General features: G+C 45.8%; 1 protein-coding gene across 5 annotated transcripts in view; it reads right to left on the reverse strand.

The window, feature by feature from the left end:
- Positions 1–3,546: 3,546 nt before the first annotated feature.
- The window catches only part of GPKOW (G-patch domain and KOW motifs), a 33,050-nt gene continuing 9,806 nt past the window's right edge, over positions 3,547–26,790 (reverse strand). For 2 of the 5 annotated variants that reach the window (XM_036839491.1, XM_036839494.1), the window contains exons 2-12: positions 10,458–10,647; positions 9,518–9,672; positions 9,294–9,418; positions 7,388–7,497; positions 6,374–6,587; positions 5,872–6,004; positions 5,090–5,216; positions 4,761–4,884; positions 4,600–4,669; positions 3,980–4,065; positions 3,547–3,886 (exon numbers count right to left, since the gene is read on the reverse strand). In XM_036839491.1, coding sequence (XP_036695386.1) covers positions 3,755–3,886; positions 3,980–4,065; positions 4,600–4,669; positions 4,761–4,884; positions 5,090–5,216; positions 5,872–6,004; positions 6,374–6,587; positions 7,388–7,497; positions 9,294–9,418; positions 9,518–9,672; positions 10,458–10,647 — 1,466 coding nt within the window. In that variant the 3' untranslated portion in view covers positions 3,547–3,754. Of the gene's footprint in view, positions 3,887–3,979; positions 4,066–4,599; positions 4,670–4,760; positions 4,885–5,089; positions 5,217–5,871; positions 6,005–6,373; positions 6,588–7,387; positions 7,498–9,293; positions 9,419–9,517; positions 9,673–10,457; positions 10,932–26,790 lie in introns of all 5 variants that reach the window. The other 3 variants (XM_036839493.1, XM_036839492.1, XM_036839495.1) reach the window with 2 other exon arrangements.

A 26,790-nucleotide genomic window follows, 5' to 3' on the forward strand; every position in this document is an offset into this window, starting at 1 on the left:
TGCACTTTCTGTTTCCCGACTCAGACCACTCTCCAGATAGCTGCATGACTCTCCCTCACTTCTTCATATATTTGCTCAAATGTCACCTTTGTAGTAAAGCCTTCCCTGGCCATCCTATGAATACTGCCCACTCTGGATCCCCTTTACCCTGCTGTACTTTCTCCCTGCTCCCCCCACCACCAGCCCCATGGCTGTTAGCATCTTCTAACATACTGGATAATTTACTTCTTATGCTTATTGTCTCTCAGCCCCACTGGAATGTCAGCTCCACAAGGACAAGGATCTTTGTTTTGTTCATGGTGTTTTTTAAATCTTCAGTAGCTAGAATCATGCCTGGCATAGAATGGAGACTCAATACTTGTTGAATGAATGATTTACCCTTTACTGTATCCCTAGCATGCAGAATAGTATCTGGCATACAGTAGGGGTTCAACAGATGCCTGCTGAATGAATTGGAGCAATAGGGGTAACCTGGTGAGGACGTAGCTTTCCAAGTTGCTGGATACTTTCTCTCTCTGCTTGATGCTACAAACATAGAGATTAAGAGGCCCCAGTGTGGGAGTGGAGGGGAGCATTCCCCGGCTGAGGAAGCAACGTCAGAAATGAAGGGCCTACCTGTATATTTCTGCCACCAAACTCAGCCCCACGCAGTAGTCCCAATCACCCAAATAATTCACTTCTCTCTCAAAAGGCAGAGAAGCTGCTTCTTGAGTCTGCTGCCACACATTCCTGGTTCAGTGTCTGGACAGTTTTTTAACAGAGGTTGCACTCTGCCAGGGAAACTTTTGGAGACTTGGCAGAAGAGGCAGATGCTTTTTCACCCACATCTTGCTCAGACCCTGTGATGTGGAAGAAGCCAGTCTGGACAAATTGTACGGGTCATGGTCCCCGGCTTGTGAGTGGTCTGTGGAGAGTTCATGGGCTCACAGAAGCTGTCGTTGCAGTAACCACTGCCGAAGGGGCAACACTGGCAGCAAGCACAGCAGCCGAGAAAACTGCACAGACTCAAAGGGTATTTGTACACAGTGAACAAGGGGCAGATTGGGAAAGCTTCCTGATATTGTCTACGCTTCCCGGAATGTAAGGAGCCCTGTCCTCAAACTGAGGGATCAGGAGGGATCCTCTCAGGGGAAGCATGTAAAGCCCCAATGATCTGCCCCGGGGGGACCAGGTGCTCTGCCGAGGGCTAGGCCTTCTGGACACAGGGCCGTATGCAAGAACTTCAGGCCCCATTTCCAAAGGCAGGCTCAGGAGAAACATTAACTCCAGGAAATCAGATCTGATGAAAGATCTGTTTTAAGTGTCATGGCGCACAGAGGAGATGGAGGGATTTGTCTGAAACTGCCAGGTTATGCCACATTGCAGGGCAGACACATGGGACCAGGGCGATTCCCCGAGGAGCTTTCTGTCCTTCTCAAGGGCATTACCAAGATGGATTTATTATGATTTGGAGAAAGGAGGCGGCCTTCCTGACTGGGTGAAGCACGTAACAGCATAGGAAACTGATTTCTGGGTGTGCCAAATAGGGAAACTCTAGAACTCCCAACCGTTCCCAAGATTTTTTAAAAAATATTTATTTATTTATTTATTTTTAAATTTTATTTATTTTATTTTTGGCTGCGTTGGGTCTTCGTTGCTGTGTGCGGGCTTCCTCTAGTTGCGGTGAGCGGGGGCTACTCTTCATTGCGGTGCGTGAGCTTCTCACTGTGGTGGCTTCTCTTGTTGTGGAGCACGGCCTCTAGGCACGTGGGCTTCAGTAGTTGTGGCACGCGGGCTCTAGAACACAGGCTCAGTAGTTGTGGCGCACGGGCTTATTTGCTCTGCAGCATGTGGGATCTTCCCGGACCAGGGCTCGAACCCGTGTCCCCTGCATTGGCAGGTGGATTCTTAACCACTGCGCCACCAGGGAAGCCCTATTTATTTATTTTTGGCTCACGCCAGGTCTTTAGTTGCGGCACATGGGATTTTTTTTTTTTTTATAAATTTATTTATTTATTTTTATTTTTGGCTGCGTTAGGTCTTTGTTGCTGCGCGTGGGCTTTTCTCTAGTTGCAGCGAGCGGGGGCTACTCTTCGTTGCGGTGTGTGGGTTCTCATTGGGTGGCTTCTCTTGTTGCAGAGCACGGGCTCTAGGCGCGCGGGCTTCAGTAGTTGTGGCTCGCGGGCTCTAGAGCGCAGGCTCAGTAGTTGTGGCGCACGGGCTTAGTTGCTCCGCGGCATGTGGGATCTTCCCGGAGCAGGGCTCGAGCCCATGTCCCCTGCATTGGCAAGCGGATTCTTAACCACTGCACCACCAGGGAAGCCCCATGTGGGATCTTTTAGTTGTGGCATGCGGGCTTCTTAGTTGTGGCACTCATGTGGGATCTAGTTCCCCGACCAGGGATCCAACATGGGCCTCCTGCACTGGGAGCGTGGAGTCCTACCCACTGGACCACCAGGGAAGTCCCCTAACCCTTCCCAAGACTAAAAATACAACTCAGCCTGGAATTCCAGGGCAGCGTGTGCAATCACGATGACGACTCGAGAACGAGCAACTGGGGGTGGGGGTTTGTTCTCTGGTATCTGCCTTAACAACCCTGTTTGGCTAATCTTGAAAACAGAGTTCTGGAATTAAGCAGGGACGATAAAAAAGAAGTAAATCGGTCTGTGTAAGTGTCCCTCATATTGGGGTTACTATACTGGAAGGTTTTCTAATCATCCCTTACCTTACTGGGCACACTGATCTGGCCAACTCACTGTCTTTCTATACCTGCTCATTTTGGCTCAAAAGGGTAGTCTGCCTCTGCTTGGCAAGGACAGAAGCTCACCTTTATTATCCTGCTTGAGGGGGAAGGGTTTAAATTCTCCACAGCTGTGCTGTGTTCTGAAGCATCAGGAGTTTATAGCAGAAGCCTAGATCTAACTCAAATACCATTAATTACATCAATGACTTAGTGACTGGGGATGATTTAGAAACACTTGTGCCTAAAGTTCCGACTTCCCCTGATTTTTTTTTTCTTGTTGATTTTGTATGTTAGGCCATTAAACAGGAAAAAGGATTCTCTGGAACCCTTTAATGGAAAAAGGATAACCTTTTTGAGAATCCAGTTACCTGGAGCAACCAGAGAGATTCTACCCGAGATAGACAAAACTTTTTCACCTTCAAAGTTTTGGGACTAAAACGGGGGCCCCGAGATTAACTGGCTCCTCTGGAAAGTAGTGCTAACACGTCCCATTGGTGGGGAGAAGCCTCCCTTCCACTTGACTCCTGTCACAGGCTCAAGATATCCTCTGGGCATCTGCTCTGGACCAAAAGTAAAAGCAGAGCCTGCTAGATTCTTGCTCAGAAAGTTGTCCAGAGATGTGGTGTTCCAGAATCCCTAGTCTCTGCTCGGGGACAGTGTTCATAGCTTCTGGACTCTGATAGTGAGCTCGGGAGCGGACGGATCCTTCCACTTGGTGAGCAGCCCAAGCTGGGCGGTGGGGCTGAAAAGACTGGTTCCCACCTCAATCAGCGCGGCTCCCATCTGCACTCACAGCTCAGCACACCATTTATGATCTCTTCGTGTTACAAAGCATTTGAACTGGTTTTTATTATATACTAACTTCTGGTAAACACTGGGTTTGTTTCTAGCCTCCCTTCTGGTCCATCCTGTCCCAGGGCTGCACTGCAAGTGGAGGGCGGAACCATGACCCCCCCCCCACCTTCGTAAAGGCAGGCTTTTCACACTGTACGGGATTGGTAACAACCTGGGGGATGGGAGTGTGTCCACAGGTCAGTCCTCCGAGTCGCTGGGGCCCACGTACTGGCAGATGGCATCATAGTGAAGCTCCACCACCTGACTCTCTCTCTGCAGCTGCACAAGAGCCCGGCTCTGCTCTCTGTCCCGGTCCAGCAGGCGGCCCACCTAGAGTAGGGGCGGGTGGAGTCAGCAAGGCCAACCCAGACTCAGGGACATTCCCTGAGTGCTCCTGCGCCCATTCCCAGGTCTTGGACTCACCCTTCCAGCCCATGGTCCCAGAACCACCATCACCCGCTTGCCCTGGACCTTGGGGACCAGGGTCTCCAGCATGTCTTCCCTCAGGCCTGTGGATAAGGAGAGGGGAGTGAGGCCCGCAGCAAGAGCCAGCCCAGTCAGGGTCCTGTCAGAAGGGCCTTTCCTGTATTCCCTGCTGCCACTCTGTGCCTGTTGACAGATGCGAGGCCCCCACATCCATTTCACAGAGGAGGAAACCTAAGGAGCAGTTCCTGGCAATAGTTGTAATAAAGGAAGCATTTATGTATGATGATGATGGGTGGGGGTGATAACAGACACCATTTATTGTGGGCACGTTGTATGCCCTGCCCTGCACGGGGAGCTTACACACATCCCTACAAGGCACCAGTTATAAGAGGGAGAAATAGGTTATCTCCATGCTAATTTTGCAGAAGAGGAAAGTGGGGCCCAGATATTCACCATCATGGAAGCGTCTAATGATATGTTAGCGGATGCTGGGCCTTGCAAAAAACTTAACTCTGTCCAACCTCCCGCCTTTGCCTGGGCCAGGCTCTTGGCCCAAGACAGCCGTCTCAGTCAGCCTCCAGGATGATAACGACCCAATGGCCGTCCCTCAGACTCACCTTCCAGGACCTGGCCTTCATCTGTCCGACACACACAGGTATCTGGGCTCAGGACATCTTCGATTGTCATCTGGGGAAAGGGTCAGGGGACATGAGAATGTTAGAGAGCTAAGTGGGCCCAGTCCCTGGGGAGGAAGCGGACCCAGGTGCGGGGCTCTCACCTTGGTGTTGTAATACTGGCCACCCTTGTGCAGCTTGTCCACAAACCGCACACGCAGGTCCCTGTGCAGCCAGTGCTGACTCCTGGGAGCTGCTTTCTCACTCTTGGCTGCAGGCGCATCCTGTCTGTGGAGCGGGGCCAACACCAGGCTTAGTTCCTTATCAGAGGCACATTCTGGTCATCCCACCTTCGCCGATGTCTTAAAACCCACTCATAATGCCATTCCTAGTTCCTTCTAGGCACGTGCCTTGCCCTAGAAGCCTTCTCTGACTGCTGGAGCCTCCCCACAGCCCTGTCCCCTACCCCCATCTGAGATGCTCAGAGTCCCACCGGTCTGGATGGTGTTTCCGCTTCCTCGCTGAGTCCTCCTGCCGGACGTGGAGGTCCTGATGCTGAAGGGCCTTCCGTGACGAGGTTGTTCCGTTCTGTTGCCTTGGGGAAGTTTTGCTCACCTGGCCTGTTCAAGGGGGTGTGGAGAGAACCAGGAAACAACCTCAATGTCTCCCTCTCTTCCCTTCCAGGCCACACCTCAGCCTCAGGCCACCTCCCATCTGCCAAAGTGCCCGTCTCACCAACAAGCCTTTGCCTGGGCTATTAGAATGCTCTCCCCTTCCTTTCAGCTGTCTCGGCCTCCTTCAGGAAGCCTTGCTCAACCACCCCAGCCCGTCCTGTCGGCACTTTCCTGAGTCAACTGCCTAGGGCGGGCTAGGGAGTCCTGGAGGGCTGTCGGCTCCCATCTTCTACGTGCCAAACTGATCCATCCTACTGATGTGCCTAGAATGCCTTTCTCCCCATCATGCCCTAGTCCTAGCTGCTCTCAGTCCCTAGCAAAAGAGAGGTTCACCACCCCAAAGAGACAAAGACATCCCAAGGGTAGGAACTGGTTTCCACACTTGTTCCTTCCTCCTCAGAAAGAGGCTAAAGACCCAAGGGTACTAGATCAACCTCTCTTCAATCAAACTGAATAAACCACTATGTTCATTCTTACCTCTTAACTCTGACCAGAAGTCATCCTTGCCAGGCAGACCACTGTGCTGCCCCTCTGCAGATCTAACCCCCCGCCCCAAGAATACTTCTCCAACTCCCCCAGCTAGGTTAAGAGGCTCACTCACTCGGATCCAAGGAGTTCTTGTCAAACTCCTGCTGGGAGACAGGCCGCAGGCAGTACTCACTAACTGTCACCATGCGGCTCCCCACAGCCAGACGGACCATGGCCCGAGCATTGTCAGGATCGAGGCCTTCCACCTAAAGTGTTGGGGGGGAAGAAGTGAGTGGACCTGACCCACGTTCCTAGGACCACGCTGTCCACCCTTACCTCTAATAGGCCTGACCCCTGTGCCTCTCCCAGCAGACTGTGGGGCTTGGATACACTTTAAGTATGTAATCCTCAGGGACTTGTGGCATATGGCATTCTCTCCCTTTTAGTTGAAAACTGAGGCTCAGAAAGGCCCAGCAAGTAGTCCTGAGTTACTGAATGAGGCGGCAGGCCAGGCAGTCCTGAAAGACAAGGACTTCCGGCCTTTATACCCCAAACCCAATTCTGCCTCCCTCTGACCCTCATGTCAATTTTCCCTGCTGCCTGTCTTGGGCTCCAGGCACATCTTGGTTCCTTACCTTCCCATAGAGGCCTCGGTGAGGGCCAGAAAGGACCGCCACAGCTCCTCCAGGCGCCAGTCCTTGAGGCTGGTCTTCCTTATCCTTCTCTGGCTCCTCATCTGGCCTCAGCAGGTGGTGGGGGCCGGTGGGGGCCAGGGCCTGGACCTCAGTCAGGTTGGCGCCCAGCCCTAACCCCCTGGGCCTCAGTGAGTTGACACGGGGCTTCACCACTCTGCAGGGAACACAGAATATGGGCTTGTTGGGGGGATGCATCGGTCTTCAGTGCTCCGTTCCCCACCCCTACCCCCAACCACCACCCAAATCCCAACCTATCGATATGTTTGAGAGTATCCTTCCCAATCTCATATTAGGGACTATTTCTGACCTGCAGAAATGGCAATTTTATTTGGTTCAACCTAATAACCTATGGTGTATAACGTCTATGACACAGTATTTACAGTGGGATATGAGGCAGATCCCAACAACCAAATATACTAATTTTTCTACAGGGGAAACCATGACTATTCATACCAAGCAAGAGAAACAGATTGTAAAAAGCTCAATGTCAATTCAGTTCACATTTGGCTGCCAAATAGTTTATGAAAAAAAAAAAAGTTTGGTTTTCAGAATTCTTTAGAGTTTAGAACTGTGGAGAACGGATTGTAATCTGTATGATCATGATAATAGCAAGTGTTTAGCCTATGCTTATCTGGGGCCAGGGCCTGCTGTAAGTGCTTTATGTGTATCATTTCACTTAACTCTCACAACAGCCCTGGGAAGTCAGTACTGTTATTATCCCCATTTTTCAGATGAGGAAGCTGATGCCCAGAGAGGCAATCTTTACATAATAGGATCTCTTAATGGAGTTTCAAAGGGCAAATAGGAGGCTTAAACAGTAGTGGAAGGGGCTACTGAAATACATAGGGTGGTAATGTGCCCTCTCCCTGCCTGGATGGTTCTAGGTGGGCGGTAACCATGGGGGTCTGTTCCCTGGCCCGTCTGCTGTCCCCTGCCCCTACCCTAGAAACTCACTGATTGAAGGTACGGCCGATGCCCTCGCCAGGTTTCCAGCCCATGCCCCGCAGCATGGCCAGCCCGTAGGCCTCTACAGGGACTGCCTCATAATCAGCCTCCTCCGGCACCTATGGGTTTAGGCAGAGGAAGGACGGTCAGGCTTGGCTTACAGTGGGCCCTCTGAAGTGTACTTGCTATCACCCACTGGGTGACCCTCGAGACTTCTTTTCCAGTCAGCTCAAGGGTGAATTTTTATTTCTTCTTGCCATCCCTCACTTTATTCCTCCATGTTCAGTCCTTGGACAAATCTTCATAAAGCACCTATTCTGTGCCAGCTACTGTTCTAGGTGCTGGGGATAAAACAGTGAACAAAATAGACAAAAACTCCTGCCCTTTGTGTGGCTTACATTCTAGTTGTGGAGACAGAATAAATAAAATTCATAAAACATGATATGCCAGGTAGTGATAAGTCATATGAAGAAAAATAAAGCAGGTTAAGGGGATGCAGAGGGCTGAAGAAAGGAGTGTCACTGAGTTGATATTTGAGCAGAGACCAGAAGGAGAGACAGAGGGAACCCTGAAGATAAGAGTCCTCCAAAGAGAACAGTAAGAGCAAAGGCCCTGAGGCAGGACAAGATCTTCTATGTGTGGAGAGAATTGTGAAAGTCAATCTGACTGAAACAGATGTGGAGGCAAAGAGGGGTGGTAAGGGATTAATCAGGAGAGCTGGGCAGGAGCCACGATAGGGTGGCAGCCACAGGGGGACGAGTGAGGAAGTTACTGCAATAGTCCAGATGAGAGATGCTGGTGGCTCAGACCAGAGAAGTGGTAGTGGTGATGGTGAGAAGTGGTCATATTCTGGATGTATTTTGAAGAGGAAGGATGGATGGAACTGTGATCAACTGAGATGCGGAAGGCTCTGAGAGGAGGGAAAATTAGAGAAAGGAGGCCAAAGCTGGAACAGGATGGAGAGTGAAGTGAAGGTCTTTTTAAGATGAAAGATACCAGAGGATGTCTGAAGGCTGATGAGAACAGTTCAGTTGAAAGAGTCTCTCTGGTGTGGGGCTATAGGAGAACTAGGACCCAAACAAGCATTGCCAAAAAATTGTGAACGAAGAGGTGAAAAGTAGGGTCCATGGGTATGAAAGACAGACTTGGTTACTTCTGTGGACACATCCCTCACCTCTCCTGTTATCACCTCCCATCATCACTCCCTCAATTCTTTATATTCGCTCTAGACACACCACAGATTGTCACTGATGGACACACACCATACCGATTTTCTGCCACCATGCCATTGTCTGGGTGGTTGCTGCCATTAGGAGCACTCACCCTCCTCTTCCCTCTCACTAAACCCTACCTGTCTTCCCGGCCTCACTCCTACCACTCTGATCTGAGTCTCCATCACCTCTAGCCTGGACTGCTGCTCTCCTTGCCTCTGCCTCTGCTTACTAGTCTGTTCTGCTCATAGCAGCCAGAGAGAGCCTGTCAAATCATAAGTCTTGTCCCTTCTCTGCTCAGAGCCCTCCCATGGCTCTCATTCCACTCAGAGTAAAAGCCCAAGTCCTCACCATGGCCCACTTCTGACCTCACCTACTACCCTTCCCTGTCACTCATTCCACTCCAGCTACGTTGGTCTCCTTGATGTTCCTCAAACACTCCAGGCAGAGTCTACCCTCAGGATCTTTACATTTCCTGTTCCCTTTGCTCATCTCCTTCAGATAATCCCAGAATCCAAGTATCTTTTCACACCTCAGTATCTGGATTCATTTGTTAATGCTTCCAAAAAGGATGGAAGGAGGCAGGGCGAGGCAGCAGGCCTTTAGTACACACACAGACTCTGCCTGCTGTGTGCAGGGACGCAAGTCCTGGCAGACAGGGCAGTGAGAGACTGGGGAAGGAGGGAGGCCAGGGGCCAGCTCACTGTCTCAGCCTGGGGTTCGCTGTCTGCCCCTTCCCCGTTGGGGGTGCATCCTTTCTGGATCATGGGGATAGCGAGCGTGGGGTCGACACCTGCATTCTCTCTCTCCTCCAGAGACTTCGTGGATTCTAAAGAAGAATGGGAGGGAGCAATGAGGTTCCACCCTATCCTTCCATTTTCCTCCCCTTCTTCCTTCACTAGGGCAAGGCAAAGGAGGGATCACTCACCCTCAATGAGCTCCTTCACAGCCTGGGACAGCATCCCATCCACCAAGACCTCAGTATGTGTGGATGGCCCAGGGGCCTGGGTCGGTGGCTGCCTGAGATGGCCATTCTGGATCAATGGGATGACAAGTTCCTTGGGGGCTTCTGAGGGCTGCACACTGATGTGGACACAGAGGGGGTGAAGTTGGGAGAGTAGCACAATCAGTGAGTTCTGAGCCACAACCCTTCATTCAGAAGAAACACAAGAGCCAAACACACCCCCAGCCCCATTGACTACACCCTCCCTTCTCCTGGCTGGCTCTCCTGTTATATCTCTGGTGGTGCTTTCTTTGGATCCTCTCCCCCACCCCCAACTCTTAAATGTCAGTGCCTTCGAGGAATCAGTCCTCAGTTCTGGACCCTCTGTTCATCCCAAGACCCACTTCCGTGGCTTCCACTATGACCTAAAAATCACCATCTTCAGCCCAGACTCTCTCCCCCGCTCCAGGCTCCACACCAGCCTCCTGGATGGTTGATTCTCTTCTGGAAGTCCCTCCCTCAGACTGTCCTTTCCGAATTAAGCTGACGATCGCCTCCCACAACCTGAATCTGCCACTCTATCCTGCTCCCCGTATGGGAGAAGCCCCATCGCTTCACCTGGGACACTAGGAGTCCTGTCATTCTCCCCTCCTTTCCTTCTTTCAGAACGCACGCTCCTCAGGGTTCTCAAGGCCTAAAGACACTCCCTCTCAGGAATACATCCTCTCCTCTCAATCCCCTCGGCCAACAGGTCCAATTTCCCCACCTCCCCTACTAACTCCCTCCTTCTGAGCTCCACGGATTTTCTCCGGCTGTGCTTCAGACTTCCCAGGCCACTGTCACCAAGACAATCAACTCAAGATACCACCCTCCCGCAGGCACCCACCGCACCGCGTTCCAAGGGATGAAACACCCAGCGCTTCACCTCTGCAGCTCCCTCCCTTTCTCGGTCTTCAAGAAATCCTTCTCCGGAGCCGCGTCTCCCGCCAGCCGTCTCCGGGCGGACGTGCGATTGAAGCTGAATGAAATTGGGGCACTGAAGGCTCCCGCAGGCCGCGAAACACCATCTTTGGCGTCCGCCATTTTCCCCTCTTCCCAGGCCGGCGTGCTGCTTGCTGGGAAGTGTAGTTTGCGCTCGCTTTGCTGGGGCTTGACCACCAGTGCTTCAACTACCTTTCCTAAGAAACACTGTGGCACCGCCAGGCGAAGGCGGATAGGGGCAGTAGGAAGTAATTGCCGCTCTTTTTACTTCACAAGAGTGCGTGGCGCCAAGCGTACAGGGAAATGTAGTTCTTGGGAAAGGTAGGCGTGGTAGAAGGTGGCTTCCTTCTTGCTAAGTCGTCACTCCTTCGTGTAGGCGTTTATTGGTCGCCTACTGTGTGCACGTTACTGTGCCCTACTGGTGTGGGAAATGTAGGTAAAATAAATCATTAAGAAAAAAACCTGGGCCTTCCCTGGTGGTGCAGTGGTTGAGAATCTGCCTGCCAATGTAGGCGACACGGGTTCGAGCCCTGGTCTGGGAAGATCCCACATGCCGCGGAGCGACTAGGCCCGTGAGCCACAACTAACTGAGCCTGCGCGTCTGGAGCCTGTGCTCCACAAGAGAGGCTGCGACAGTGAGAGGCCAGCGCACCGCGATGAAGAGTGGCTCCCGCTTGCCGCAACTAGAGAAAGCCCTTGCACGGAAACGAAGACCCAACACAGCCATAAATAAATAAATAAATAATTTTTTAAAAAAAGAAAAAAAAAATTCTGGGCTTCCCTGGTGGCGCAGTGGTTAAGAATCCGCCTGCCAGTGCAGGGGACAAGGGTTCGAGCCCTGGTCTGGGAAGATCCCACATGCCACGGAGCAACTAAGCCTGTGCGCCACAGCTACTGAGCCTGCACTCTAGAGCCCGCGCTCTAGAGCCCGCGAGACACAACTACTGAGCCCGCTCACCTAGAGCCCATGCTCCTAACAAGAGAAGCCACCACAATGAGAAGCCCACGTACCGCAACGAAGAGTAGCCCCCCCCCGCTCTCCACAACCAGAGAAAAGCCCGCGTGCAGCAACGAAGACCCAACGCAGCCAAAAATAAATAAATAAAATTAAATAAATTTATTAAAAGAAAGAAAAAATCTGTGAGTGCCAGTTGTGTGCAATAATAAATAATAGACATGTAAGTGGTACCTACAAGATGACAGATTTAATAGTGGATAAACTCTAGATTCAAATACAGTTGACCTTTAGATAACACGGGTTTGAACTGTGAGGGTCCACTTACACATGGATATCTTTCACTAAATAACCTACTACAGTACTACATGATGCAAGATTGGTTGAATACGAGGATGCAGAACATGGAGAGCAGACTGTAAAATTATACGGGGATTTTAGGGACTTCCCTGGTGGCCTAGTGGTTAAGAATCCACCTGCGGGGGCGGGTGTGGTGTGATGAATTGGGAGATTGGGAATGACAATATATACACTAATATGTATAAAATGGATAACTAATAAGAACCTGCTGTATAAAAAAATAAATAAAATAAAATTCAAAAAAACAAGAATCCACCTGCCAATGCAGGGGACACGGGTTCGAGCCCTGGTCCGGGAAGATCCCACATGCCGCGGAGCAACTAAGCCCAAGCGCCGCAACTACTGAGCCTGCACTCTAAAGCCCGTGAGCCACAACTACAGAGCCCACGTGCCACAACTACTGAAGCCTGCGTGCCTAGAGCCCATGCCCTGCAACAAGAGAAGCCACCGTAATGAGAAGCACGCGCACTGCAACGAAGAGTAGCCCCCACTGGCCGCAACTAGAGAAAGCCCGTGCACAGCAACGAAGACCTAACACAGCCAAAAAAAAAAAGTTATATAGGGATTTTAGACTGTGCTGGGTCGGTGCCCCTAATGCCTACATTGTTCAAGAGTCAACTGTATTAATAAAATAGTCTGGCCTCCTCTCTAGAGGCTCCAAGTCTAGTGGGGAACAATGACACTCAAAACGGAATTTTAAAAAAATAGTTCCTACCAACTTTAAATATGTTGTGAGAGCCAGGTCCTAAGCCCTCAGAAGATTAATGAGACAGACTCCTGTCTCAAGAGTTTGTAAAGTAGAAGAGTGATACTTAAACAAATAGTCACAAGAAAGAATACTACAAATCTGCTAAAAATTCATCCCAAGGAAATCATCCAAGATGTGCAAAAGTATTTTTATATGAGATTCATCAGAGTATTATTTATTGTAACAAAAGCTTGAAGACCACTTAAATGAACAACAAAAGGGCTAAAAAGGCTAAACGAATTACAGCACATGGTTTGGGTGGAATGAATATACTAGAGCCTTTAAATATGAAGCTATACATATAGTTAAATGAAATGGGGACATAGTCACAATGTTTGGAAAGTAGAATAGTATGGTGGGTCAGAGGTTGCTCTTGAAAACAGGAAGCCCAATATTCAATCAATTTTGTGGCCCTGTTTTGAGGCTTACAAGCCCTGGGCATCCTGGGATGGGCCCTGGTATCTCAAGGGAGAAGCCATTTTGGTTTTCAAAATATACAACAACAACAAAAACTTTAAATTTTTATTTTGAAATACTTTTAGACTAAAAGAAATGTTGAAAAAATAGTACAGAGAGTCCCTGTATATCCAGATCCCCCCTAAACATTTTATATAACAATAGTATAATTATCATAATCAGGAAATTAACATTGATGCAATACAATTAACTAAATGATAATTTTCTGTTCCAGGATTCAATCTGGGATCATACTTTGCATGTAATGGTAATGCCTTTTTTAAAAAATTTATTTTATTTTATTTTATTTTTGGCTGTGTTGGCTCTTTGTTGCTACGCACGGGCTTTTCTCTGGTTGTGGCGAGCGGGGGCTACTCTTCGTTGAGGTGCGCAGGCTTCTCTTGTTGTGGAGCACGGGCTCTTGGCGTGTGGGCTTCAGTAGTTGCGGCGCACTGGCTTAGTTGCTCCGCAGCATGTGGGATCTCCCCGGGCCAGGGATCAAACCCGTGTCCCCTGCATTGGCAGGAGGATTCTTAACCACTGCACCACCAGGGAAGCCCTGGTAATGCCTTTTTAAGTCTCCTCCAACCTGTGAAAATTCCTGTCTTTCCTTGTCTTTCATGACCTTAACATTTTTGGAGAGTACAGTTCAGTTATTTTGTAGAATGTCCCTCAGTTTGGGCTTGTCTGATGAGTTCTCACAATTAGGCTGAGGTTATGGGTTCCTGGCAAGAATGACACAAAGGTGATGTGCCCTTCTCATCACATCATATCAGAGGGTTCACAATATTATATCTTATTACTAATGATGTGAACATTGCCTGGGAGGTGAACTGTCCATGGCTGAAGTGATACCCATTTCCTGAAGCAGCCACCTGAGATAGTGTGCACAATACAGGCTTACACAGGCTAGGGCCAGAGGTCCCTGAGGGTCTTGCCTTCTGGGTTGGTTCACACCTGGTCTCTGACTCACTCCTGACATGTGCCACAGAGCTCATGCCAAGTCCTGATGCAAAACTTCGTGGTGAAAATGTAATGGGAGAAAAGACACTTTTTTCCCTATCTTTCCTTCATTCTGAAAACAAAATCAGGAATTTTTTTCTATACAAGCACTGAGAAAAGTATTTGCTTGCCATGAAATGAAGGAAGAATATGAAAGTTTTGCAAATTCAACCATTTATTCTTTTGTTCATTGAATAAACATTAATTGAGCACCTACTCTGTTACATGCCCTTCCTTCAAGGTACTCATATGGGATTATGGGGAAAACCCATGGTTACGAGTGTGGTTATGGCTGTAGACAAACAGGGCTGTGGGAAGGGGTGGCTGAGAAGACAGAAGGGGATTAGTTGTACATGATGCCACTTCTAAGAGGGGCTGAAGATTTTAAAAGCTTTCTAAAAGATGGCAGGAAGCGAAGCTGGAGTGATGTGCAGTGGTTTGGTCATGGGTAGCAAGGAATTCGAGGCTTAGGACTTTCTGCTGCATGTGATGAGAGAGTCATGAGAAGGTTATGTGACATGACAAAATTTATGTTTTAAAAAAGTAATGTAGGGGGACTTCCCTGGTGGTGCAGTGGTTAAGAATCCGCCTGCCAGTGCAGGGGACAAGGGTTCGAGCCCTGGTCTGGGAAGATCCCACATGCCGCGGAGCAACTAAGCCGGTGCACCACAACTACTGAGTGCTCTAGAGCACGCGAGCCACAACTACTGAGCCTGTGTGCCACAACTATTGAAGCCTGTGCGCTTAGAGCCCGTGCTCCACAACAAGAGAAGCCACAGCAGTGAGAAGCTCACGCACCGCAATGAAGAGTAGCCCCCGCTCGCCGCAACTAGAGAAAGTCCGCGTGCAGCAACGAAGACCCAATGCAGCTAAAATAAATTAAAAAAACAAAAAGTAATATAGGGACTTCCCTGTTAGTCCAGTGGTTAAGACTCTGGCTTCCACTGCAGGGGGCGTAGGTTCGATCCCTGGTCGGGGAGATCCCGCATGCCATGCAGTGTGGCCAAAAATTAAAAAAAAAAAAAGTAATGTATATCAAAGGTATAGGGACAATGTACTCAATACACAAAGAACTCCTGTAGTTCAATAACTATAAAAGGCAAGCAACCCCCAACTGAAAAATGGGCAGTGGACATAATTAGGTGGTTCACGAAATGGGAAATACAAATAGCCATGAAGCACATGTAAAGATTCTCAACCTCACTAATACTCAAAGCAATGCAAATAAATAAATAATAAAATGTTCTTCATTTAACTCATTGGTAAAGACCAAAAGTAAAAATGACAAATACTTCTGTGGTAAGTTCTCTATGCCAATTGCCCAACTAAGCACTCGTTTAGTCCTCCAAAGGATTCTGTGAGGTAGGAACTATTTTAAAAATCCATTTTACATATAAGAGAACTGCAGCACAGAGAGGGTAACTGAGTTGGCCAAGATCACAAAACAGTAAGTATTATGGATGATGCCCAGAGTTACTAAAGATGGAAGAAAATGGGCACGTTCATACACTGCTGATAGGGGCACAAATTGATTCAACATTTATCAGGGGCAGTATAATAATATATATGCCTTCCCTGACCCAATGACTCCATTTCTAAGAATAGATCTGAAGGAAAGAATGGAAAATTGGGGCAGGATGTTCTGTATGCTAATGAGTGAATGTATGTTATACTTTTACTAAAAAGGTTTAAAAATTCTTCATGGCTTGACAAGGAACAATAGCTACAATATTTCGTTAAATGGAAAAAGCAATTTGAGGAATATGTAGGGGATTTCTGGGAAATTAATAACGTTCTCTTATTTAACATGGTGAGAGTCACACAGGTACTGTACTGATTTTACAATTTGTCAAACTGTTCATGTATGTTGTATGCATGTTCTTCTCTATTAGGTATATTTCACTTTTTTAAAAAATAGAGAAGCACTTCCAGAATAGTAGCACTAGGAGCTTGGTAGACCTTATCCTCAACAAAGCAACCCTAACTAGTGAAAGTTATTTTTTAAAACAACACTTTAAAGTCTCTGGGAATTGCATAAGGGCATACAGGAAATGGAGAAACATTTGTTCAAGAAACTCCAATAAATCACTGTAAGAACACCAAGAGTCTGGCTCTTGAGCCATGACTTGCTCCCTCCCTGCACCCCAGCTCAGTGTGACAAAAAGAAGCTCTACTCCAGGACAGTGTGGCCAAGAACATGGGGCTCTCTCTCCCTCCAGCTCCAAGTCTAGGGCAGTGATTTCTCCTCATGAGGGGTAGGCTACCAGCATGTCTCATCTCCTCCAGCCCCATGTTACAGAAGCTCTATTCTGGGAATGCATGACTAAGAGGTCTGGTGCTCTCTTCTACCACCCAGACCCCATTCTTAGGGTGGAAGCTTTACCCCAGTGTGGCAGACCAAGTATACTGGGCCCCAATTGCCCACTCCACAGCTTACTGTTAGAGTGGGGGTTCCACACTGGGAAAGACAAGCAGATAATGCCAAGGGATATAACCTCCCCAGCATCCTGCTCATAGAAGAGGAGTGTCAGTCACTCCAAGAGAAGTGGGCTTCTGATCCACCCCCAGCTCTTGAGGGGGAGTAAAAAGAACAGACAGTTTAATAGCTCTCCTTAAGGGGACTGACTTTATTTGGACAGAAAGTCAAGAAGTTAAAGAATAAGGGCTTTATGAGCAATTAAGAGGCGGCTGGTATCTCCAAGATAGCAACAAGCAAAACAGAGAGAAACAGCTAAGAAGAATCCTTCTAGGGTCAAAGCAAGCCACAAAGACTGCTCTCAAGGGCTTCCCTGGTGGCGCAGTGGTTGAGAATCTGCCTGCCAATGCAGGGGACGCGAGTTCGAGCCCTGGTCTGGGAAGATCCCACATGCCGCGGAGCTACTAGGCCCATGAGCCACAGCTACTGAGCCTGCGCATCTGGAGCCTGTGCTCCGCAACAAGAGAGGCCGCGACAGTGAGAGGCCCGCGCACCGCGGTGAAGAGTGGCCCCCGCTTGCCACAGCTAGAGGAAGCCCTCGCACAGAAACGATGACCCAACACAGCCAAAAATAAAATAAATAAATTAAAAAAAAAAAAAAAAAAGACTGCTCTCAAAGACTACACCATACTTATACTGGAAACATTGTAAATCAACTATTCTTCAATTTAAAAAAAAGATTTAAAAAAAGACTACCCCATATTTTAATTGAATAAGGGGCCTGACATTAATTGAATAAGACTTTAATTGGTTAACTGGAAAAAATTATGCACCAGGGTACTGTAAAAAATTAGTACCGGTTAAGCTAGGTGTGGTATCAATACAGGCAGACCAGCCAGAAATTAAACCAGGAGATCAGGGAAAGAAACAAAGAGAGCCTGGATAAAAGCAAGGTCATCCCAGGGTGACTGTGCTCATGCCCAAGCCTGAAGCCTTTGAAGAAGGACATCAGGTGGAAATAGATTTGACTAAATTAGTCCAGTCAAGTCACTAAACAAATAAACAAGCAAAAGAAAACAAAAATGGGCAGATCAGTATCTAGAGTTGCTATAATATATTATCTAAAATGTTCAGTGAAATATGCAAAGAAACAAGAAAATGTGACCCATACATGGCAGGAGCAGGAGGAACAGGAAATAGAAACTGTTAGAGGGCCCAAATGTAGGACCTAACAGATAAAGACTTCAACGTGAAACAGGAAGGAAGGGGGCAGGGCACAATCTTTAAAAGAATGACATACCAGTTGAGGATAAGACATAAACTGGTTAGAACCAACTAGGTCCAAGATGGCAGAAGATTCAACTTCCAAGAGACCTTGAGCCTCATTATATGCTCATTTTGATATATTAGCATACGCTAAATGACACACCCACAGGCACCATGACAGTTCCGAGGCTAAACATAGAAGGCCAAAAAGTAGGTGGTAGCCCAAATCCTGGAAATCCTTGCCCCTTCTCCAAAATAGTTGGAATAATCCTCCCACTCAGTCTACAAAATTACTGAGCCCAAAGAAACTAACCACCCCATATTTCAGGGCCTCTCGCCTTCTGAGCTGGTCCACACTCTGTCTGTGGAGTGTATTTCTCTCAGGGCCACTCTCGCCTTTTGAGACAGACTGCATTCTGTCTATGGAATGTGTATCTCTCTAAATAAATCCACTTTTTACCTATCACTTTGTCTCTCACTGAATTCTTTCTGCGATGAGACATAAAGAACCGGAGCTTCATTAAGTGCTGAGACCAGCTGTGTGATTTCAATTAAAAGACAGTGGGTTTAAGTCCCAATCTGGGTTTCAGCTGGACTTGAGTTCCAGTCTGAGGTGTACGGTTTCAAAAACAGCTATTAAATTTGTTCAAAGAAGTAAGAAATCATGTATAAAGATGTAAGGGAGGAAAAAGTGATGTGATGACAGGAGCAAAGAGAAAGAGATTGGAAGATGCTATGCTTCTGGCTTTGAAGATAGAAGAAGGGGCCACAAGCCAAGGGATATAGGTGGCCACTAGAAACCAGAAAAAGCAAGGAAACTGATTCTCCCCTAGAGCCTCCAGGAGGAATGTAGCCCTAACAACACCTTGAATTTAGGAACTCTAACTTCCAGAACTGAACCAAGATGGCAGAGTAGAAGGACGTGCTCTCACTTCCTCTTGCGAGAACACCAGAATCACAACTAGCTGCTGGACAATCATCGACAGGAAGACACTGGAACTCACCAAAAAAGACACCCCACATCCAAAGACAAAGGAGAAGCCAAAATGAGATGGTAGGAGGGGTGCAATCAGAGTAAAATCAAATCCCATAACTGCTGGATGGGTGACTCACAGACTGGAGAACACTTATACCACAGAAGTCCACCCACTGGAGTGAAGGTTCTGAGCCCCACGTCAGGTTCCCAACCTGGGGGTCTGGCAACAGGAGGAGGAATTCCTAGAGAATCAGACTTTGAAGGTTAGTGGGATTTGATTGCAGGACTTCGACAGGACTGGGGGAAACAGAGACTCCACTCTTGGAGGGCACACACAAAGTAGTGTGTGCATTGGGACCCAGGGGAAGGATCAGTGACCCCAGGGGAGACTGAACCAGACCTACCTGCTAGTGTTGGAGGGTCTCCTGCAGAGGCAGCGGTGGCTGTGGCTCACTGTGGGGACGGGGACACTGGCAGCAGAAGTTCTGGGAAGTACTCCTTGGCGTGAGCCCTCCCAGAGTCCGCCATTGGCCCCACCAAGGAGCCCAGGTGGGCTCCAGTGTTGGGTTGCCTCAGGCCAAACAATCAACAGGGAGGGAACCCAGCCACACCCATCAGCAGTCAAGTGGATTTAAGTTTTACTGAGCTCTGCCCACCAGAGCAACAGTCAGCTCTACCCACCACCAGTCCCTCCCATCAGGAAACTTGCACAAGCCTCTTAGATAGCCTCATTCACCAGAGGGCAGACAGCAGAAGCAAGAAGACTACAATCCTACAGCCTGTGGAAAAAAAACCACATTCACAGAAAGACAGACAAGATGAAAAGGCAGCTATGTACCAGATGAAGGAACATGATAAAACCCCAGAAAAACAACTAAATGAAGTGAAGATAGGCAACCTTCCAGAAAAAAGAATTCAGAATAATGACAGTGAAGATGATCCAGGACCTCGGAAAAAGAATGGAGGCAAAGATCGAGAAAAGGCAAGAAATGTTTAACAAAGACCTAGAAGAATTAAAGAACAAACAAACAAAGATGAACAATACAGTAACTGAAATGAAAACTACACTAGAAGGAATCAACAGCAGAATAACTGAGGCAGAAGAACGGATAAGTGACCTGGAAGACACAATGGTGCAATTCACTGCTGCAGAACAGAATAAAGAAAAAAGGATGAAAAGAAATGAAGACAGCCTAGAAGACCTCTGGGACAACATTAAACGCAACAACATTCGCATTATAGGGGTCCCAGAAGGAGAAGAGAGAGAGAAAGGACCAGAGAAAATATTTGAAGAGATTATATAGTCGAAAACTTCCCTAACATGGGAAAGGAGATAGCCACCCAAGTCCAGGAAGCGCAGAGAGTCCCATACAGGGTAAATCCAAAGACAAACACGCTGAGATACATAGTAATCAAAGTGGCAAAAATTAAAGACAAAGAAAAATTATTGAAAGCAGCAAGGCAAAAATGACAAATAACATACAAGGGAACTCCCATAAGGTTAACAGCTGATTTCTCAGCAGAAACTTTACAAGCCAGAAGGGACTGGCATGATATACTTAAAGTGATGAAAGGGAAGAACCTACAACCAAGATTACTCTACCCGGCAAGGGTCTCATTCAGATTCGATGGAGAAATCAAAAGCTTTACAGACAAGCAAAAGCTAAGAGAATTCAGCACCACCAAACCAGCCCTACAACAAATGCTAAAGGAACTTCTCTAAGTGGGAAACACAAGACAAGAAAAGGATCTACAAAAAGAAACCCAGAACAATTAGGAAAATGGTCATAGGAACATACATATCGATAATTACTTTAAACGTGAATGGACTAAAGGTTCCAACCAAAAGACACAGGCTTGCTGTATGGATACAAAAACAAGACCCATCTACATGCTGTCTACAAGAGACCCAAATCAGACCTAGGGACACATACAGACTGAAAGTGAGGGGATGGAAAAAGATATTCCATGCAAATGGAAATCTAAAGAAAGCTGGAGTAGCAATACTCATATCAGATAAAATGGACTTTAAAATAAAGAATGTTACAAGAGACAAGGAAGGACACTACATAATGATCAAGGGATCAATCCAAGAAGAAGATATAACAATTATAAATATATATGCACCCAACATAGGAGCACCTCAATACATAAGGCAACTGCTAACAGCTATAAAAGAGGAAATCGACAGTAACACAATAATAGTGGGGGATTTTAACACCTCACTTACACCAATGGACAGATCATCCAAAATGAAAATAAACAAGGAAACAGAAGCTTTAAATGACACAATAGACCAGATAGATTTAATTGATATTTATAGGACATTCCATGTAAAAACAGCAGATTACACTTTCTTCTCAAGTGTGCATGGAACATTCTCCAGGATAGATCACATCTTGGGTCACAAATCAAGCCACAGTAAATTTAAGAAAATTGAAATCATATCAAGCATCTTTTCTGACCACAACGCTATGAGATTAGAAATGAATTACAGGGAAAAAAACGTTAAAAAGACAAACACATGGAGGCTAAACAATACGTTACTAAATAACCAAGAGATCACTGAAGAAATCAAACAGGAAATCAAAAAATACCTAGAGACAAATGACAATGAAAACACGGCGATCCAAAACCTATGGGATACAGCAAAAGCAGTTCTAAGAGGGAAGTTTATAGCTATACAAGCCTACCTCAAGAAAAAAGAAAAATTTCAAATAAACAATCTAACCTTACACCTAAAGGAACTGGAGAAAGAAGAACAAACAAAACCCAAAGTTAGTAGAAGGAAAGAAATCATAAAGATCAGAGCAGAAATAAATGAAATAGAACCAAAGAAAACAATAGCAAAGGTCAATAAAACTAAAAGCTGGTTCTTTGAGAAGATAAACAAAATTGATAAACCATTAGCCAGACTCATCAAGAAAAAGAGGGAGAGGACTCAAATCAATAAAATTAGAAATGAAGAGAGATTAACCAAGATGGCGGAGTAGAAGGACGTGCTCTCACTCCCTCTTGCGAGAGCACCAGAATCACCACTGGCTGCTGGACTATCATTGACAGGAAGACCCTGGACTTCACCAAGGAGGATACCCCGCGTCCAAGGACAGAGGAGAAGCCACAGTGAGACGGTAGGAGGGGCGCAATCAGAGTAAAATCAAATCCCATAACTGCTGGGGGGGTGACTCACAGACTGGCGAACACTTATACCACAGAATTCCACCCACTGGATTGAAGGTTCTGAGCCCCACGTCAGGCTTCCCAACCTGGGGGTCTGGCAACGGGAGGAGGAATTCCTAGAGAATCAGACTTTGAAGCCTAGTGGGAATTGATTGCAGGACTTTGACAGGACTGGGGGAAACAGAGACCCCACTCTTGGAGGGCACACACAAAGTAATGTGTGCATCGGGACCCAGGGGAAGGAGCAGTGACCCTGGGGGAGACTGAACCAGACCTACCTGCTGGTGTTGGGGGGTCTCCTGCAGAGGCGAGTAGTGGCTCTGTTTCACCGTGGGGATAAGGACACTGGCAGCAGAGGTTCTGGGAAGTTCTCCTTGGCGTGAGCCCTCCCAGAGTCTGCCATTAACCCCACCAAAGAGCACCGGTAGGCTCCAGTGTTGGGTTGCCTCAGGCAAAACAACCAACAGGGAGGGAACCCAGCCCCACCCATCAACAGTCAAGTGGATTAAGGTTTTACTGAGCTCTGACCGCCACAGCAACAGGGAGGGAACCCAGCCCCACCCATCAACAGTCAAGTGGATTAAGGTTTTACTGAGCTCTGACCGCCACAGCAACAGTCAGCTCTACCCACCACCAGAGCCTCCCATCAAGCCTCTTAGATAGCCTCAACCACCAGAGGGCAGACAACAGAAGCAAGAAAAACTACGATCCTGCAGCCTGTGGAACAAAAACCACAGTTACAGAAAGATAGAGAAGATGAAAAGGCAGAGGGCTATGTACCAGATGAAGGAACAAGAAAAAACCCCAGAAAAACAACTAAATGAAGTGGAGATAGGCAACCTTCCAGAAAAAGAATTCAGAATAATGATAGTGAAGATGATCCAGGACCTCGGAATAAGAATGGAGGCAAAGATTGAGAAGATGCAAGAAATGATTAACAAAGACCTAGAAGAATTAAAGAACAAACAAACAGAGATCACCAATACAATAACTGAAATGAAAACTACACTAGAAGGAATCAATAGCAGAATAACTGAAGCAGAAGAACGGATAAGTGACCTGGAAGACAGAATGGTGGAATTCACTGCTGCAGAACAGACTAAAGAAAAAAGAATGAAAAGAAATGAAGACAGCCTAAGAGACCTCTGGGACAACATTAAACGCAACAACATTCGCATTATAGGAGTCCCAGAAGGAGAAGAGAGAGAGAAAGGACCAGAGAAAATATTTGAAGAGATTATAGTCGAAAACTTCCCTAACATGGGAAAGGAAATAGCCACCCAAGTCCAGGAAGCGCAGAGAGTCCCATACAGAATAAACCCAAGGAGAAACACGCCGAGACACATAGTAATCAAAGTGGCAAAAATTAAAGACAAAGAAAAATTATTGAAAGCAGCAAGGGAAAAACGACAAATAACATACAAGGGAACTCCCATAAGGTTAACAGCTGATTTCTCAGCAGAAACTCTGCAAGCCAGAAGGGAGTGGCATGATATACTTAAAGTGATGAAAGGGAAGAACCTACAACCAAGATTACTCTACCCGGCAAGGATCTCATTTAGATTTGATGGAGAAATCAAAAGCTTTGCAGACAAGCAAAAGCTAAGAGAATTCAGCACCACCAAACCAGCTCTACAACAAATGCTAAAGGAACTTCTCTAAGTGGGAAACACAAGAGAAGAAAAGGACCTACAAAAACAAACCCAAAACAATTAAGAAAATGGTCATAGGAACATACATATCGATAATTACCTTAAACGTGAATGGATTAAATGCCCCAACCAAAAGACATAGACTGGCTGAATGGATACAAAAACAAGACCCATATATATGCTGTCTACAAGAGACCCACTTTAGACCTAGGGACACATACAGACTGAAAGTGAGGGGATGGAAAAAGATATTCCATGCAAATGGAAATCAAAAGAAAGCTGGAGTAGCTATACTCATATCAGATAAAATAGACTTTAAAATAAAGAATGTTACAAGAGACAAGGAAGGACACTACATAATGATCCAGGGATCAATCCAAGAAGAAGATATAACAATTATAAATATATATGCACCCAACATAGGAGCACCTCAATACATAAGGCAACTGCTAACAGCTATAAAAGAGGAAATCGACAGTAACACAATCATAGTGGGGGACTTTAACACCTCACTTACACCAATGGACAGATCATCCAAAATGAAAATAAATAAGGAAACAGAAGCTTTAAATGACACAATAGACCAGATAGATTTAATTGATATATATAGGACATTCCATCCAAAAACAGCAGATTACACGTTCTTCTCAAGTGCGCACGGAACATTCTCCAGGATAGATCACATCTTGGGTCACAAATCAAGCCTGAGTAAATTTAAGAAAATTGAAATCATATCAAGCATCTTTTCTGACCACAACGCTATGAGATTAGAAATGAATTACAGGGAAAAAAACGTAAAAAGGACAAACACATGGAGGCTAAACAATACGTTACTAAATAACCAAGAGATCACTGAAGAAATCAAAGAGGAAATCAAAAAATACCTAGAGACAAATGACAATGAAAACACGACGACCCAAAACCTATGGGATGCAGCAAAAGCGGTTCTAAGAGGGAAGTTTATAGCTATACAAGCCTACCTAAAGAAACAAGAAAAATCTCAAGTAAACAATCTAACCTTACACCTAAAGAAACTAGAGAAAGAAGAACAAACAAAACCCAAAGTTAGCAGAAGGAAAGAAATCATAAAGATCAGAGCAGAAATAAATGAAATAGAAACAAAGAAAACAATAGGAAAGATCAATAAAACTAAAAGTTGGTTCTTTGAGAAGATAAACAAAATTGATAAGCCATTAGCCAGACTCATCAAGAAAAAGAGGGAGAGGACTCAAATCAATAAAATCAGAAATGAAAAAGGAGAAGTTACAACAGACACCGCAGAAATACAAAGCATCCTAAGAGACTACTACAAGCAACTTTATGCCAATAAAATGGACAACCTGGAAGAAATGGACAAATTCTTAGAAAGGTATAACCTTCCCAGACTGAATCAGGAAGAAACAGAAAATATGAACAGACCAATCACAAGTAATGAAATTGAAACTGTGATTAAAAATCTTCCAACAAACAAAAGTCCAGGACCAGATGGCTTCACAGGTGAATTCTATCAAACATTTAGAGAAGAGCTAACACCCATCCTTCTCAAACTCTTCCAAAAAATTGCAGAGGAAGGAACACTCCCAAACTCATTCTATGAGGCCACCATCACCCTGATACCAAAACCAGACAAAGACACTACAAAAAAAGAAAATTACAGACCAATATCACTGATGAATATAGATGCAAAAATCCTCAACAAAATACTAGCAAACAGAATCCAGCAACACATTAAAAGGATCATACACCACGATCAAGTGGGATTTATCCCAGGGATGCAAGGATTCTTCAATATACGCAAATCAATCAATGTGATACACCATATTAACAAATTGAAGAATAAAAACCATATGATCATCTCAATAGATGCAGAAAAAGCTTTTGACAAAATTCAACACCCATTTCTGATAAAAACTCTCCAGAAAGTGGGCATAGAGGGAACCTACCTCAACATAATAAAGGCCATATATGACAAACCCACAGCAAACATCATTCTCAATGGTGAAAAACTGAAAGCATTTCCTCTAAGATCAGGAACGAGACAAGGATGTCCACTCTCACCACTATTATTCAACATAGTTCTGGAAGTCCTAGCCACGGCAATCAGAGAAGAAAAAGAAATAAAAGGAATACAAATTGGAAAAGAAGAAGTAAAACTGTCACTGTTTGCGGATGACATGATACTATACATAGAGAATCCTAAAACTGCCACCAGAAAACTGCTAGAGCTGATTAATGAATATGGTAAAGTTGCAGGATACAAAATTAATGCACAGAAATCTCTTGCATTCCTATACACTAATGATGAAAAATCTGAAAGAGAAATTATGGAAACACTCCCATTTACCATTGCAACAAAAAGAATAAAATACCTAGGAATAAACCTACCTAGGGAGACGAAAGACCTGTATGCAGAAAACTATAAGACACTGATGAAAGAAATTAAAGATGATACCAACAGATGGAGAGATATACCATGTTCTTGGATTGGAAGAATCAACATTGTGAAAATGAGTATACTACCCAAAGCAATCTACAGATTCAATGCAATCCCTATCAAATTACCAATGGCATTTTTTACGGAGCTAGAACAAATCATCTTAAAATTTGTATGGAGACACAAAAGACCCCGAATAGCCAAAGCAGTCTTGAGGGAAAAAATGGAGCTGGAGGAATCAGACTCCCTGACTTCAGACTATACTACAAAGCTACAGTAATCAAGACAGTATGGTACTGGCACAAAAACAGAAACATAGATCAATGGAACAAGATAGAAAGCCCAGAGATTAACCCACGCACCTATGGTCAACTAATCTATGACAAAGGAGGCAAAGATATACAATGGAGAAAAGACAGTCTCTTCAATAAGTGGTGCTGGGAAAACTGGACAGCTACATGTAAAAGAATGAAATTAGAATACTCCCTAACACCATACACAAAAATAAACTCAAAATGGATTAGAGACCTAAATATAAGACTGGACACTATAAAACTCTTAGAGGAAAACATAGGAAGAACACTCTTTGACATAAATCACAGCAAGATCTTTTTTGATCCACCTCCTAGAGTAATGGAAATAAAAACAAAAATAAACAAATGGGACCTAATGAAACTTCAAAGCTTTTGCACAGCAAAGGAAACCATAAACAAGACGAAAAGACAACCCTCAGAATGGGAGAAAATATTTGCAAATGAATCAACGGACAAAGGATTAATCTCCAAAATATATAAACAGCTCATTCAGCTCAATATCAAAGAAACAAACACCC

This window comes from Balaenoptera musculus, chromosome X, assembly GCF_009873245.2.
Source record: "Balaenoptera musculus isolate JJ_BM4_2016_0621 chromosome X, mBalMus1.pri.v3, whole genome shotgun sequence".
Classification (NCBI taxonomy): domain Eukaryota; kingdom Metazoa; phylum Chordata; class Mammalia; order Artiodactyla; family Balaenopteridae; genus Balaenoptera; species Balaenoptera musculus.